At 47.5% G+C, this 17,590-nt stretch overlaps 1 protein-coding gene across 4 annotated transcripts in view; it reads right to left on the bottom strand.

Annotated features, from left to right (window-relative positions):
• MYO5B (myosin VB) overlaps window positions 1-17,590 on the bottom strand; it is a 151,187-nt gene that overhangs the window by 59,478 nt on the left and 74,119 nt on the right. For all 4 annotated transcript variants that reach the window (XM_064735479.1, XM_064735481.1, XM_064735480.1 and 1 more), the window contains exons 13-17: window positions 13,805-13,927; window positions 12,545-12,628; window positions 7,363-7,512; window positions 6,662-6,759; window positions 1,257-1,343 (exon numbers count right to left, since the gene is read on the bottom strand). In XM_064735479.1, the coding sequence (XP_064591549.1) occupies window positions 1,257-1,343; window positions 6,662-6,759; window positions 7,363-7,512; window positions 12,545-12,628; window positions 13,805-13,927 (542 nt within the window). The remainder of the gene's footprint in view (window positions 1-1,256; window positions 1,344-6,661; window positions 6,760-7,362; window positions 7,513-12,544; window positions 12,629-13,804; window positions 13,928-17,590) is intronic.

Here is a 17,590-nt window from a genome sequence, read left to right as displayed (position 1 = left end):
CTCCTTAAGGAGCTGGACCCAGCTGGTCAGGGAGGACCCCAAGAGCAGCTGTGACCTGCCCACAGAGGTCCCTGGCCAGCAGAGGTGACAGAGCCACCCCAAGCTGCAGCTGCTGCCCTCGGCTGCCAGAACCCCCTGCAGCTTCTCAGGAGGTTCTGAGAGCAGCACACTCCTCCCCAAAATGCAGGACAGGGAGTTGCTCATGGTGCTCCACATCACGCTTAGCCAACACTTCACTGAGCATATTTATGACTTCTTTGTTCCATATAAAAGGGCTGATGGCTTTGCTGACATTAACACAAAGCTGCTTGGCACTAAAATGCAATTGATGCATTTTTAGAATTATTTGCCCTTGTCATCTTCAGGACTTATGTATAGTCTATTTTTTCTGATTTATTGGGCCTTAAAAACCTCTTTTGAATTTTATATCTCAATCAGCAGGAGCACACCACCCATAACCCTCCTTTTTATGATACAAGAGTTTGAAGCCTAGGATGCTCTGGATGTGCTCTGTGAATGTCTACAACAATAATTTACAACCCTTATTTTCTTTCTCTGAAAGTAGAATCAGAATTTTTTTTTTTTTGGCTGAAATGAGGATTGCAGCAGATGTCTGAAGCCGGGGGAAAAAAAAATCACACACAAAGAAAATCAAATTGAACAGTGGAAGAGGCTTCAGGCAAACAGTGAAGAAGTGCTTTAGGGCAGTGCTTGCTTCCAGAGTTGTTGTTTCATTACTTGGTTTTCACCTAGGTACAGCATCCAAACTGGATTCCTTTGTCTGCCAGGCGTCAGCTTTTTCAGAGGTTTCATGAGAGCAAATTACCTCTCAGGACCAGACTGAAAGCAGCAGCTGGAGCACTGGACACAGCACAACACACTCTCTGTCAAGCCCACTTTGCAGCTTTTTGCTTGACAATGAATCTCTTACACTTGAGGAGCCCAGGACATAACGGGAGTTTGGCAAAATGAAACAAAAAAAATATATAAAAAGCAGAAAATCTATCCTGGGTACAAGCTAACCTAAATAAACATTGTCCTGCCAACACAAATATTTTCTTCCACCTCCCTCACATCAGATAATCCCAGAAGGGTTTGGTGTTCAAAGCTCACCCAGTACCACCCCTGCCATGGGCAGAGACACCTTCCCCTGTCCCGGGGTGCTCCAAGCCCCATCCCGCCTGGCCCTGGGCACAATGAACCTGCTGGGTAAGCGGCAGGAGCAGCACAAGCCCAGGGAATTCCCAGCCCAGCACCTGGATGGGAAGCCAGCTGCACTGATCCGGATGGTCTCCAGCACTCCGCAGGCTCTCAGCTGCTGCACTGCTCTCTTCGGATCAAACCTGCAATCAGATTTAGGACAGGCATTAACATACAGTGAAAGGGAGCCCACAGCAACAGCCTCTGAAACCTCAGTACAACCCAGGCCTGGCTTTGGGATGAACAGGCTGCACACCTTTTCTCTGCACGTCACAAAGGTCTGATTTCCAAGTTGCTTGAAACCTTGCTCCCACCCTGCTATGAGTGCCAGGGGTATTCTTGGGATAGACTGACCACCTGCTGCAATTAATTAGTGTCTACAGCCAGAATGTACCTGGCTTTGTAGAGCAATACAATCAAAATAAAGAAGGGAACAGGCTACCCCACCACGAGCTGCCTGGTGAACCAGCTATTGGGGCAACAACACATTTACAGAAATCGAATTCAACAGCAAAATAAGTCTGATATATTCAATTCCATATCCAAAGCAGGTAATTAATAGGTCCCATGATTTTCTAGACTAAGTTTTCCAAGAACATGACCACTTTAAAGCTTGCATCATCCCTTACCACTGACACCACACGCCATCAGGAATTTGTGGCAAAAAAATCTCAAGGAAAACTTCCAGCTGAATACTCAGGCAGTGCTTCCTCTGATTCCTGGCAAAAACTCACTCCAAGCTCAGACCACGCTTGCAGAGAGTGAGTCCAGGTACCAGCATCCCCCATGGCCGCTCCCTCCTTCCACCCTGACTCTGAATGCACAAGGAGGCCACAGCTCTCCAGCTCTGGAAGGCACTGGAAAAGGTCCCTCCATCAAACTCAGTCTCACATGATGCAATGTCCATAGCTGTGTGAGGTTCCCAGAACAAAGCTTCTCGTATAATGCCAGTTTTTTTCCTTTTCTGAAAGCTCAAAATATTTACACCTGCAAGTCAAGATTACATGAATAATTCTTCCTGCTCTCTGCTCTACAAAAGCAGCATGAAAAATAGTCTCCTTCTTCTCTCTCTGTGCTTTTTTTAATTCCCTGGACCTGTCAAGTCTACAAGCAAGTTATTCACTGCAACACCACCAACACTGTGCAGGGTGAAAAATCAGTCTGGGCTGTCACTCGCTTCAAGGAAGAACCCACAAGAGTGCAATTTCCATAACAATAAATAATAAACAGGAGTGGCAGATCGACAGGTAAGCGTCAGTCCTGGAAGATCCCAGGGCAATCTCTCTGGTATCCAAGGGAAACTCTGCAAAGCAGCAAAGACCTGCTCAGTGGGGCTGAAATGCAGCCACCAGAGAGGCTGCAGTCATCTGTCAGCAACAGCTCCAGTTATGGGCTAATGCTGAAATTAAGATCTTAAAAGTGGGACAATACAGCTTATTACAAAGTCCTTTTCCTTGCTATGGCAGGTAGAAACACCTGGCAGGTTGCTTTCAGCCTGGAAACCCAAATCAAAGATCCCAAACCTTGCCTAAAAGTGAATCTAAAAGGAAAAGACAGAGGAACAACCTGAAGTCAGGCACTCCCCTTGCACAGCTCTCTTTGGAAGTCTTCTCCAGCAGGAATTAACCTCAGTCCCAGCCTGCAGTCAGATGCAGCAGACATCCCTGCGTGGAGCCAAGGTGTCCCAGGATGGGAGCCTGACACCCTCCAGCCCTATTACAGATTTTATCTCCTCAGCATGTTGTGAGTAGGAATGCAGGGTGTGAGAGACCTGAGGAACCCTCCAGTCCAGCCCCCCATGCTCAAAAACTGTGGGGGCAGATCCATGGCCCAGGGGTTTAGCCAGTCAAAGTTTATAGAAACCTCCAGAGATGGAGGCTGAATAACCTCTCAGGGCAGACTGCTCCATTGACAGACTGTCCTCAGGGAGAAAAAAAACAGGTTTACTCATCTCCAGTCTGAACCTCTCGTGTAAATTTGGGGCCATTGGCTCCCTCCTCCCACCACACACCACTGCTGAGAGCATGGCTTTCTCCTCATGGTAGCCCCTCTAAGTACTGAAGAGCTGCCATTACCTCCTCCCTGTTCTCCAGGGTAAGGTTTTCATTTTAGTAAAAACATAATGCTCTTGTGAGCCGAAAAATGTTATGTTTTAGAGAAAACTTATTTTCTCACTGAACAACAAACATAACACCCAGTGTTTTGCATGCTACAAGACACTTGGGTGCTAACGTGGAGCAATGCTGATGATCTTTCACTTCACAAATGCTTCTTAGCACTGCACATTTTCCAGCATGTGTCTCTATATCCCGCTTTAACACATAAAAAGGTATTACAAGGAGCAGCTGAGGGAGCTGGGAAGGGGCTGGAGCCCCAGGAAGGGCTGAGGGAGCTGGGAAGGGGCTGAGCCTGGAGCAAAGGAGGCTCAGGGGGCCCTTGTGGCTCTGCACAGCTCCTGACAGGAGGGGACAGCCGGGGGAAACAGGGACAGGAGCAGAGGGAACGGCCTCAGGCCGGGGCTTGGACAGCAGCAGGAATTTCCCCATGGAAAGGGAGGTCAGGCCTTGGCAGGGGCTGCCCAGAGGGGTGTTGGAGTGCCCATCCCTGGAGATGTCCAAGGAAGGACTGGATGTGGCACTCAGTGCTCCAAGCTGGTGGCACAGCGGGGATCAGACACAGCTGGGACTCCATGATCCTGAGCTCTTTTCCAGCTCAGTGCTCCCGGGATTCTGTGACTTTATTTGAGCCAGGCTAAGGACACAAATTCCTCAAGCTGGTGGCAGCAAGACCAACCTTGACCACGATCCCCAGGTGACAATGCCAATTAAGCAATCCATGAGGGGTGAGGGGGGAGAGGCTCTTGCAGAACCAGACACAGGAGACGCCTGAACCCCCTGTGGAAGAGGATGCAACCCCATCACCACAACCTAAAGCAACCTCCTCCAGAACCATCCTTGTGTCTATTTTGGTCTGTCATTTGTTCCCAAAATCCTGAGCTTGGACATTCACCAATTGTAGCATCACACTGGGCAGAGCCATCACTTGGAGTAGGAGCAGGCACTGGCAGAATTATCCTCCTGGTGCTTGCTACCCATAATATTTTAGGGATACCACAGAGTTCATTCAATTACTGCCCCCTGAAAACCAGGAGCTTGCACATCCATGGAATTATATTAACTGTATCCTGAGCATCACATGAAAAATTGAAAGTTCAAAGGCAGAGAAGTGAAGAGGGATGAGCTGAAAGGAGAGCTAAGCAGGGACATGGAGTCCTGGAAAGACCCACTGGAAAGATGAAACCACTTCATCACCCAGAGCATCTACCACACTCACACTACAGCAAGTCAGAGAATAATTTTGTGCTTCATCTAAAGAAAATTGTCAATCACACAGTGTAATCCTGAATTTCACTTAATGAACACCCTCTGCAAAAGGCAAGAGGAGACCAAGGCCCAAGCACATCCAGTTCCTGCAGGATGGTGTGTGGAACAGATCAGCCGTGCACAGGAACACAGATCCCAGCACAGTGAGCTGTCTCCAGGGCTGCTAACTACTCCTCTAAGGAATCAGGTAAATAGGAACCAGTTTCTGAATGTCTTGCAGTGATTTATGCCCCTCACTTTGCTGTTTGAAGGGGCAGAAGAGGACAAGCCAGGAAGCTTCCTGGTGGATACATCTCTCCCAGCACATCATGACCAAGGGTGAGTCTGTTTAGAGAAGCTCTGCCTTCCTTCCAGGACCCTGGTGGAGCTGTCTCTGCATTCCTAAATTGCACTGTGCTCACTGGGAGCACTCAGCCTGCATCAGGTCAGATGGAGGGAAATGCCTCCCTGCTGCTGGATTACATTTACAACCTTCTCCCTTAAAGGTCACCACCTGCACTTGATGCCTTTCGAGGACATCACATCTGTAAGGTCCCTGCATACTAATGGCCAAGCTTTTCTGGAGTTACAGAGAAGAAAACTGGGCACAAATCCACGACCAAGAGGTCAAACAGGGCTAAAAACTACCTGCTCACAGAGTTTGCAGCCTGTGATACGTCTCTGAGCTACGGACAAAGACCAGGACTGGCCTTTTGCTTCAGCTGCTCGCCTGCCTGAAGCTGACACAAACCACACCCTTATTTTTTCTACATTTATTTTGGAAGCACCAAGATATTTCTGTTCATTTTACAAGCTCACTACTTATCTTTTCTTTTTCATTTCCTTCTCTTGCCACTGTTTGGAACTATAATTATTTAAATCAAAGCAAGTCTGAGATAAAAACTGCATGAAGACCCTATCACTGCAAAGCAAGGGCGCTCACTATTAGCAGAGCATATCTATGAATTATTAGAACCTGAATTTGGCTTCATTTCAGAGGCACAAACCTCCCATGCTGAAACCCAAAAAGGTGACTCCAGCAACCCACACAGACCTTCCAGCTTCCAGGAACAACATTAAATGGAAAAGGCAAGCTCTTCAGCAGGAGGAAGAGCCCAAAGCATGCCCCGCTGCCATAAAGCTGAGCATATCTGCTCATTGAGTCCTTAATAAATTTGCAGGCAACACTAAGCTGGGAGCTTGTGTTGATCTATTGGAAGGAAAGAGGGCTCTGCAGAGAGACTTAGATCAGTTGGATGGATGGGCAGAGTCCAACAGCATGAAGTTTAATAAGTCCAAGGGCTGAGTTCTACATTTTGGCCACAAAACCCCCCTACAACATTACAAGCTGAGGACACTGTGTCTGGACAGTGCTCAGGCAGAAAGGGCCCTGGGGGTGCTGGTGACAGCTGGTTGAATATGAGCCAGCAATGTGCCCTGGTGGCCAAGAAGGCCGATGACTCCTGGCCTGCATCAGGAATGGTGTGGCCAGCGGAGGAGGGAGCTCATTCTGCCCCTGTACTTGGCACTGGTGAGGCCACACCTTGAGTGCTGTGTCCAGCTCTGGCCCCTCAGCTTGGGAAGGACGTTGAAATGCTTGAGCACGTCCAGAGGAGGCAACGAGGCTGGAGAGGGGCTTGGAACACAAACCCTGTGAGGAGCATTTGAAGGAGCTGGGGCTGTTTAGCCTGGAGAAGAGGAGGCTTAGAGGTGACCTTATTGCTCTCTGCAGCTTCCTGCAGGGAGGTTGCAGACAGGTGGGGTTGGTCTCTTCCACCGGGCAGCACTGACAGAATCAGAGGACACAGACTCTAGCTATATCAGGGAGGGTAGAGGTTGGATATTAGTAAAAAATTTTTCACTAAAAGAATTATAAAGTGCTGCTGGAAGAGCATTCCCAGAGAGGTGGTAGAATCACCATCTCTGGATGTGTTTAAAAAAAGACTGGACATGGCACTTGGTGCTATAGTCTAGTAGAGGTGTTACGGCAGAGGTTGGACTCAATGATCTTAGAGGTATCTTCCAACCTCCTGACTCTGTGATTCTGTGATTCTGTGATTCTGTGATTCTGTGATTCTGTGGTCTGCAGGGCCACTTACTTGAAGGGGATCTTCTCATCGTTGGGCTTGATGCAGCGCACGTAGTGCGGGCTGGTGGCATTCAGGGTCTCCATCAGCAGCTGCAGGGAGTTGCGGAACTGAAAGACAAAACCACTCGTCTGGAGGAGGGAGGGAGGAGCAGTGACCCTGCAGCCCCAGCCAGCAGTGCCACAAGCCACCCGTGGGTGTGACACGGAGTGAGCCTCCCCATGGACCCAGCCCAGATACGGGGAATTCAGAGAAGACACTGCGGGGTTGAAGGCTTCCAGCTCAAAGAGTCATGAGCAACAAAGCTCAGGAGTCTGCCCAGCTGGGTCTTTGAAACATCTCCAAGGATGGAGGCAGCACAACCTCTCTGTGCCCCTGTTGAACTTTTTGACTGCCCACAGTGGGGAAATGCTCCTTTCCAGAAGCTGTTTCAGTTTAAAGGCTCCACAGTATATTGGGACACCATCCAGTGAATCCCAGAGTCGCCACCCTCCCCAGACCATGTCTCAGCTGCTTTCAGCCAAGACTTCTCAATCCTGCTGTTCCAGAGGCACCACTAGAAGTCATTCAAAACACAACAGCTGAACACAGAGATCATGGGAAAGCCTCTTTCCACCCTCAGCAGCTTTTTATTTACCTCTGCTTCAAACTGAAGCAACAAGGTGTTAACCGGATTGCTGTGTCGTCAGTGACTCCCTGAGACCTCCCATTACCTGGTGTCCCACTGTTTTCCTGTGCTCCTTGTTGGCAGCTTTGAAGGCTGGCTTGGCAGAGCGCACGTTGATCCGGGGTGTTCTCTTTGCCCCAGGAGTGGTGGGCACGGGGTCCTTGTCCTCCTGGAATAAGTCTGCTACCATCTGATACTGAAACAAAAGGCAACACTTGAGCACCCCTGGGCCTGCTCGCTGGGGAATGAACCCCCCCAGCTCCCATTGCTCAGGTCATTTCTCACCCATCCTAAGCCTGAAAGGGGAAAAAGGGCAAGAAAGTGAAAGCAAGAAGAGATGTCTACATGAACCACGTCAGCAGGACAGCTGACCATTCTGTGCTGCAGGTCATGAAACCTTGAAACACGCACATTAAATCAAACTAACCTAAAAAGAAAGGAGGCTGGATTGCTGAGGTCTTGCCAAGGCACAAAACCTCCCGGACAGGAGGTGAATCCTGTTCCCAAGGCTTTGTTTCAGGGTGTTTATGCAGCCCTGCCCCAGCAAGGATGCTCCCTACACAGCACACACCCCAGGAACAGGATCTCCTGTGAGCACAGGCAGCAGCCAGGCCCCACCACAGCCCCAGAGGCACCCTTGCTCTTCAAAAAGTTAAGGGACACAAACACTTCCTCCCTACTCACCCACCTTTCAGGGCAGCACCACCATCCCACAACCCTGCAAGCACCACATCTAGCTCAACAGATCCCCAAGCCTGGGACTTCTGGCAAGCCAGCAGCAACATTTCTGCTTCACAAACAACAGGTGAGCTGGCAAAGGCAGTTAATGCCTTTATTATTATTATTATTATTAGGAGGCAGGATATTCAGATTTATGCTAGACTGGGGAACTTGAATATTAAGTAAGCCACCATAAATCTGGTCTGGTTAGCAAGGCTGTTGAATTTTCACATCTTGAATCCATCTACACACCCACACTGGCTACTGCCACAGCTGCCCTTACATTCAAAGGGGAAATCCTTAAATGTAAAAAAACCCTCCCTGCCAGCAGGTGGGACTTCATGTATCACCAGCTGAGCTGGGCTCCTGCCAGGTGACACTGCCAAAGCACCCACGGTGCCTCCCAGCAGCAGGGATGCTGGAGCACCTGAGGGACACACACACATTCCCCACATCCATGGTACACCATGGCAAACACATCCACCCAAAAACCACCAGCACAAGGCAGGGGCAGCTGCCTAGCACTCTTGCCCCCACCTCGGGCTCCTCCAGAAGCCCAGCCTGGTTGTATTTCTATTAGGATCCCAGGAAGAGTGCTGTGGTTTACCACTTTTTAGACATAAACAGCAGCCCTGTGCTGTGAAGGGCTGCCGGGCTCTCTGCCACATCCCTGGGCTGAGACAGGAACATTTCCAGCCCTGTCCTGTGGGATGTTCTCACAGCTTGTTAGGACAGCAGCCTCAACAACGCTGTGGGAAGGAAATTATTTGCATTACATGAGCAAATTTATTGCAGGCTCCATGACAGCGCCAGCTAAGGATCTGCTTCACACTCAGCTTTCACTGCTGTCTGTGCAGCTCACTCAACTCCTACCAGAATAAAGGCTCTCCTCTCCTTCACCTCCTTCTATCCCTAAAAAATGACATCCTGACAATTGTTATGGGTGATACAACACCATCTGGGATGCTCTGACTCCTGCAAGCATGGGAGGTATGGATGACACATGTACTAATGAAGATATCCAACACAGGCTCTGCATTACTGCCTCACACCTGACAATGCCTCTGGATGTAATTTGGGGTTTCAAAATATCTTCTCAACACAGCTGGGAGTGCCACTGCTCCCTCCATCCACTTGGTATTAATAACAGCAGTGCTTGTTCCTGGAGAAGGATCTCAGAGCCAAGCTCTCAGCTTGCACGATGCAAACCTGGTGGAACTGGGACCATCTCTAGCAGGAGCCATTCCACAGGTTCTGGGGCATAAGCAAGAGGGACTGATCCCTCCTCCCCAGCTGGCAGGGTCAAAGCCACTGGTGCATTATTTGTAATTACAGAGACCTGGAAAATAATACCTTCACAGCATGCCCTTATGCCTTCCATCAGCATTCAAATAATTTCCCTTAATTCAAAGGACATCAGCTCTCAACTGTTTTAGCTGACCAGCGCTTACAGAACTAATTAAATGCTCTATAAAGTCTCTCTCACCATCTTGTTGATGGCGGTAATTGCATTCTAATTAGCAGAAGGCAGTTCTGCCTTGGTGGGAGTGCTTCATCAGCGATTGCTTGCTGACAGAGAGGTGCCCAGGTCATTGCTGGGTTAAATACAGCGTTCCCCTTGCCCTCTGTGCTGCTTTAGTGGGAATGCAAAGAAGAAAGCAGGGAATGCTGTGTGCCAGCTTGATCCTGAGGACAGGACAAAGTCCTCACAGCACAAATCTGAGCTTTAGTTAAATTTACACTTTTGGGTAGCAGAGTCAGCACTGTCACTTCTGCTTTTGCTGGTTCAGAGAGACCAGGCTGCCTTTCACAGCAAAACAAAATTGTTTCTAATTGTTTATAGCCCTGGAGGGCAAATGGCAGGCAAGAAGCAAAAATACCAGGGTAACAATCTGCTGGAAAACAGGGATTAGGGGCAGCAAGAGCAGATCACCAGGTGTTGAAGGATTTGGGAGAGGAATGTGACAATGTCTAGCTGCTCTTCTTCCAGAACAACATGGGATCAGCACAGGCTGATACAAGCCAGTGCTCCCATGTTGTTAGGGGAATGGGAGTTAATGGGGGTTAAAGGCAGAAATTCAACAGCCTATCTCCCAAATGTTCCCAGACCCAAGTGAATTTCAGAGTGTTTTGGTCTGGGTCAGGGCACATGTGGCTGCCCCATCCCTGGAAGCATCCACAATGGACAGGGCTTGGAGCAACCTGGGATAGTAGAAGGGGCAGGGATGACACTGGATGGAATTTATTATCCCCTCCAACACAGCTCTTAAACAAAGTCCAGCCTGCTCTGATATTATATTGTGGTCCCTAGATATGGCAAGTGAGCCTTTATCTTACATCTGTGTTTTTAGGGAATGGTTTCCAGGGTCTCCACCACTCCACACCACACCACTCCAATGAGGTACACTCTCTCCTCTACACCAAACAGTCAAACAGAAATCCTTATCACACACTGCCAGTTCTGCAGCACTGACTCCAACAGCAAGTTCAGCACTGGCTAAATAATTCATCATACAGCATCAACTATTCCTGGAGGTTACCTGGCATTTCTAATGAGCTCTAATCATGCCCAGTTTTTCCCTGGGAAGCTTCCTGAACATGCAGAGCTCTTGATTTGGGCATTATTAAAGCCCAGCTCCATGGTTATTAATTTCACAACTACTCCCATGGATGAGAAAATTGCTCATCTTGCCATTTTCACATGAATTCCTTGCTGTGAAACAGGCCAGGCCACTGACAACACTTAAATAATTTCCCATTCTCATCTCTTCTAACTTTGACAGGAACAAACTCCTCCTAAAAATAATGTTTCCTCCACTTCCCTTCATCCCACTCCTTATTCAGGGTGTCATTTAGAAGGTCACAGCCAGCAGCACACCCAAGGGTGTCGCAAAGAGAAGTCTGAATATGACCCACTTTTGCTTGCAACATGCAGGCCTTCAAAACTTGTAATGTAAAAAAAAAAAAAAAAAAAAAAAAAACACAAAAAAACCCAAACCAAAACCAATTTAACATGCTGGCCTATGCTGTGGAAGGCTTTGAAATGGTTTGGAGGAAAGCAGATGAACTCCTTCCTTAAACCACACACCAGGTTTAGAGGAACAAAGGTGCACCAGAGTCACACAGCCTGGATTTTGGCCACTGGATGGTGAGTTGGGCTTTGCATTTTCACACTAACTGCTTAATAAAGGTTCCCCCTGGGAGAGAGGGGGTTGTTTAAGGTTTCAGCTCATTAATTGACAATGCAAGACTCAAAGCTGCAGGGAAGAACTTTTGGTCTGGTCTTAAAACAACAAGGATCTGAAATTCCTTTACTGCCTGTGATATCAACACTTTTAACCCAACCTACCCAAATGCTCATAGACAGCAGGAGTATGGTACAGGAAGCCTGTGCAAAATCTACTCAATTTATATAGAAAACTGTAAAATCTCCAGCTTGGAGCCCACTGTCAAATGCTCATTTACTGCAGGCATGGCCCACTCCAAAGCCTTCAGAACCCCACAGCTCTTCTGCTTCCAACATCCCACCAAATCCACAGCACACAGGAAATTTTAAACAGCAAGAGCCAAAAAAGCCTTTACCAGGAGACCTGGCATTCAAAGCCAGTCAATACATCCCTGCTGGCACCTGGTGCAATGAGATGTTGACAAGTTGTTTGTACAACACTCGGGAGAGGGAAGGTACACGGCACAAAACCTTGTAAAAGACAAGTGACACCAAGAGTGATCATTAGTGTCTGCTAATTTGTTAAAGTTACACGTTGGCAGTGGTGTAAAACAGCTCCACAGCAGCTGGAGTGTCTCAGACTTCATGCTACAGTTCCAGCATTACATGTTAACTCCAGTTTTTGCACAGTAATTATTGAAGTAATTAGAAGTCACGGGGACAAGTATGACAGATTACAGATAACAGGAACAGCTATTTTCACACAGAAGGGGGATAGGACCAGCAAGGCTACCCACAATGTACAAACCATGCTGGTGACAGTGGCTTTTAACCCCAGATCCCCGTGCTTTTGACCATCCTGGTCTAGTGGAAGGTGTCCCATGGCAGGGGGCTGGAACAAGATGATCCCTAAATTGTCTTCCAACCCAAATCATCCAGTGATTCTGTGGCTGATGGGCGACTGGGTGATGGGTGAGGAGCTCCAAGCAAGAGCTAAGTGGGATTTACAGTGCCCAAAAACTACCAGTTCCTAATTTTGTCCCTTGGTGACCGAAAAAAAGAAGAGGATCAGCAGGTTTGGGAACTACTTCTGCGATGCATCTTGACAGGACACCAACAGCAGGGTGAAGGAAGGCAGACAACCACCCACATGCATGCAGTGGGTGTAACCCTGAGCATCCTCCTCTCCTCATCCCTTTTCCCTTCTCCACACCCCACTGGTTTGGCTCTTTGGTGGCTGTCAGTGCAGCAGGATCACACCCTGAGCCAGGCGTGGGTGCGACCAGGGACGCTCAGCTCAGCTCCAGCCTGGGCAGCTGCCCTGACCTGCTGCTCCTTTTACCTGGCTGGCTTTCAGGATGTTGATCTGCTCCTCGTACACGGTGTCCCTGTTCTTCTCCAGAAACCCCTCGCTCTGGTACTCCACCTGCCAGGACACAAAGGGAAGAAGCTCAAAGGGACAAGTCCAACACACAGGGACAGGGCGCTCCCACCACTCCCCTGCTGTCAGGAGCTCACCCCAAAACCCTGAGAGGGGAAAGGAACAATTGGAATTTAAAGGTCACTTTTTATCAAAGTGAATCTGGGTGAAAGCAAAATCCTTACTAGGAAACACAGATTGTTTCCTGGCCATTAAATCGCTGTGTATGGAAGTCAGGGATAAAAAATGCAAGGATCATCAGTAACTCTACATGCTCTTTTGTTCACTCTTCAACTGCTTCTAAGTTAATCAATAAACCTCAAAATATGCCCTGCCTAAGTCTCTTGTAGGTCTCTTGGGTTTTGAAACTGCAGAGGAGTGGGATGCAAAGGAATTTAAAAAAAAAAAATTAAAAATACATTAGAGACAACAAAAGAAAATTTATCTTTTTTTCATATTAAAAAATGAGAAAAACTTGCTAAGAAATATTGTTCATGAAGGATCCATACGCAAAACCACCTGCCTGAGGAAAGGTGAGTATCAACATTTGCCATGGTGAGTGCCTCTGGAATCAAGGACAAACCTGGTTATGGGAAGCACCTGTAGGGCATCACAGCGCCTGGATATTGCCCAGCTCCTCAGACACATCCTGGGGTTGATCTTTTTAATTTTTTCCTAACAAATCTGTGGTTAGGGTAACTTCAAGCTTTTGAGATTCCTGTTTGCTGTAACACTTGTCACATCAGGGCTTCAGTGAAGCTGGAGTCTATGGACAAGACCCCAGCACACCAGGCACTGGGATTTGGTTTTGTTTAGTGCCATAGTGGGATGCTCACAAAGGTGGGATCTGCCTGGGATCACCTCTCACCTCCTCCCTGCACTGGGCCTTGCTGGCACTCACAGCTCCTGCTCTTCTAACACAAGCACATTTTCTGCCCAGCTGCCCTTACAAAAACCCCTTTCCCCGCAGCTTTGGGAAAGAGGATTTTTCTCTCCTCCAGAATCCACAACCCACAGCCCAGAGCCACAACCAACTTGAATCCCTCGGGGCTGATCCAGATTTGAGCACCTGAGCCACGACCACCACCGTGCAGGCACCAAGGGGCAGCTCAGGGGGCTCTGCACTGATTTAGGGTGCTGCAGGAGGCTTTCCTGTCCCTGCTGGTGCTCCCTGCCGGGTACCTTGTCGGCGAAGTGCAGTACGATGAAGGAGGTGTTGGACATGCGCGGCTTCTGGAAGTGCTGGCTGGCGCTGTGGCGGTCGTAGAGCTTCTGTGCCCAGTTCTGGTCCGTGCCCTTGGGCATCTGCAAAGGGGACAAAGGGGACACTGCCAGGCCCAGGTGCTGCTCTGTGCTCACCTGCTTTGGTGACAAACACACCAAAACAGCGTTTCCAGCAGGAAACACACAAATCTCGGTTCTGCTACGGCAGCCGGAAAGGCTCTTGCAGGAAAAAAAGGGGAAAAACAAACCAACAAAACAGACCAAACAAACAAACAAAAAAAAAGAAACAAAAACACACCCCAAAACAAAACAAAAAAAACACCCACAAACCCTGAAACAAAACAAAAACAAATAAAAATCCCCAAAACAACAAAACAGCGTTTCCAGCAGGAAACACAAATCTTGGTTCTGTTCCGGCAGCCGGAACGTCTCTTGCAGGGAAAAAAAAGGAAAAATGAACCAACAAAATGGACCGAACAAATAAAAAAAACAAACAAAAAACACATCCCAATACAAAACAAAAAAAACACCCACAAACCCTGAAACAAAACAAAAACAAACAAAAACCCACAACAGCATTTCCAGCAGGAAAGACCCAAATCTTAGTTCTGTTCCATCAGCTGGAATGGCTCTTGCAGGAAATTTTAAAAAAGGCAAAACAAACAAAAAAAACCAGACCAAACAAATAAAGAAACAAACAAAAACCACCAACAAAAATGCCAATACAAAACAAAAAATACCCAAAACCCCTGAAGTAAAACAACAACAAAACAAGCATTTCCAGCTGAAAACACCCAAATATTGGTTCTGTTCCGGCAGCCAGAATGGCTCTTGCAGGAAATAAAAGAACAAAATGACAAAACGAACCAAACAAATAAAAAAATAAACAAAAACCAAACCAAAACAACAAAACACCCCAAAACAAAAAAGCACCCACAAACCCTGAAACAAAACCAAAATAAACAAAGAAAAACCACAAAAAAAACAAAACAAAAACCAAAACACTGAAAAACAAAACAAAAAAGCACCATAAAACCTAAAACAAAGAAAAAACACACAAAAAACCAACCAAACAAAACCCAAAACAGCCATGAAAACAAACAAAACCAAACAAAATCTAACAAAACCCCAAATCTCTCCCCCCCCAAAAAAAACAAACTAAAAAACACCCACAAACCCTGAAATGAAACAAACAGAAAACACAAACAAGCAAAAACAAAATCAAACTAAACCAAACAAAAACCCCCAAAATCCCTAAACCTCCCCCTGCAAAAAATAAAAAGTCCCAACAGAAAAAAACCCAGAATGAAACAAAACCCAAAATGAAACAAAACCCCAAATACATACATGCATACACACACACAAAACCCCCCAAACAACATCAACAAAAAAACCCCCACTAATTAAAACAGAAATAATAAGGAAGTATTTTTACAATTAATGATACATTAACTACTCAAGCACCAATATTATTTTTTTTAATGCTGTTTTCGGTGATGGAATAACTTCCAGAAACTGCCACATGGGACCACACACATGAAGTTCTGGTACATATAACAGTGAAATTGTTCCTCTTGGGGTCTGAGAGCCACCTCTGATGGGGTTCATCCCCATCCCATGAAATGCTGCTGAGCACAGCAGCGGCTGCAGAAAAACACACATACATTTTTTTAAAAAAAAAAAGTATAATTGGATATTTATGTTAGAAAAGGAGATGGTTCAGAAGAAAAGCTTCAGTCAATATTAAAACTTAGATGGGACAAAAGAAACCATAGAACAACTGTGCAGCAACAGAGAGAGCTCTTGATCATCCATCAGGACTTTACACAGGCCTTTATATGAAAAATGACAGAGGAAATAGGGACAGAGAACAGGAAGATGGAAAACACGAGACAGGTGAGGAATATTTCTTTATGCTGCTCTGAAACAGCCTTTGATTTCATGACAGCAAACCAAAACACACCAGAAGGGCTCTGAGAAGCATCTCCTGCCTATCCCTGTAATGAGGGTGAATTAAATGCAGCAGCCATTCACACAAGCTGTGCTCTCCCACATTTGTTTATATTTTACAATTTTTAAGTTTAGCCAATTATGGATACACACAGAAATAACACAGGCTATATATAAATATTGAAAGGCACTTAGCTATGCAATTATATACATATTTTATTTATGCAAGGTAAGACTTGCATGTTTAAACGATGGGGTTATATAAATGTAGATGCATCTCTTTTCATGGGTGATATTTAATATTTGCATGCAAAAACATCCTTTCTGGAGGTATCACTGAGTGTCTCCTGCGCAGGACTAAGCCACAGGTGCAGAGCAGGAGCACTGCAGCCACCCTGAGCCAGATTTACCCTGCCCCAGCTCTCTTCCAGGGCATCCACCTTGCTGAAAAACCTGCTTATCTCAGAGTTAAACTTCAAAGGCATCGCTCCTGCCTCCCAGAAAGAGGGTTTGCCATAACCCTGCTCACTGTCCTGCAGCTTGGGTATTTTTAGCTGCCTGGGAAGCACCTGATAGGGACCAAGTTCCAAAGATAAAAATTAAGGAGGCCATTATCTCTACCATTATAACAGCTTTTGGTATTACCTTGGCAGTTTGAGGCCCTTAGAGCAACTGAGAAAGTTATTTATGGGCCATCTCACCTTTATTTAGGGGATGGGGAAGGGGAAAAGCGACTGCCTTGCAAGTTTTGTAGGGAATCTTTGAACAGGATAAAGCTGATAGTGGAATTGCACAAGGTCACTGCCTGTGCCCCTCTGTCCCCCCCTGTCACAAGCAGGGTCCCTCCCCCTCTGGATCCACCGTCCCTAGTGCTGCCAGGAGCCCCTGCAACCACAGTCACACCCACTGCAGCCAGGGCCAGCCCCACAGGATCCATTCTGCATCCCAGCACCAAGAACCCACACCAGGGATGAGGAGATGCTTGGGACCACCTGGACTAAAGGCTGAGACTCCCTCCACCACCACCTCCAACAGAAGGACACTTAGGTGGACAGAAGAAACAAAGGTCAATGGTTTAAGGTGAAGGAGGGTAGATTTAGATTAGACATCAGGAAGAAATTCCTCCCTGTGAGGGTGTGGCACAGGTTACCCAGCCAAGCTGCGGCTGCTCCATCCCTGGAAGTATCCATGGCCAGGGTGGATGGGGCTTGGGGCAACCTGGGATAGTGGAAGGCGTCCATGCCCAAGGCAGGGATGGGAGTGGATGAGCTCCAAGCTGCCTTCCCACCAAAACCATTCAGGTATTCTGTGATCCAGACCTAGTGATCTGAAAACCAACCCTCTGACAACACAGTAGGAACTACTCACATTTTGTTTCTTTACTCCTTAGCACTCCAATACGAGTTAAAGCCTGAAAAGAGCGTGGGCTGCCTCTGCAGAAACACTCCAGAAACACGTTCCCCTGCAAGTGATGTGCCTGACTTTGAAGTCATCAGAGCTGACAGCGTGACGTAGGGGAGGCTGCTCTGCTCTGCCCGCCCCAGAGGAAAGCCCAGGGGTCCAACCTCTGCTCGTGGAGCAGAAATCCCCCCGGACAGGAAGGCCATGTGCTAATTCCTGATGTCCAAAAACCTAACGAGTCCAGACAAGGAAAACACATTTGCTCAGATCCGCAGGTCCGCGGCGATGCACGGAGACAGGCGGGGTGGAAAAGCAGTGGGCAGGAGGGGAGTGCAGCGTTCCTGGCACTCGGCAGAAGCACACAGCAAAGGTCCAAGAGCACCTCCTGAACAG

The sequence above is a fragment of the Zonotrichia leucophrys genome, chromosome Z, assembly GCF_028769735.1.
Source record: "Zonotrichia leucophrys gambelii isolate GWCS_2022_RI chromosome Z, RI_Zleu_2.0, whole genome shotgun sequence".
In the NCBI taxonomy this organism is placed as follows: Eukaryota; Metazoa; Chordata; class Aves; order Passeriformes; family Passerellidae; genus Zonotrichia; species Zonotrichia leucophrys.
Note: the sequence above shows the minus strand (reverse complement) of the source record. Positions and strands in the feature narration are given on the sequence as shown.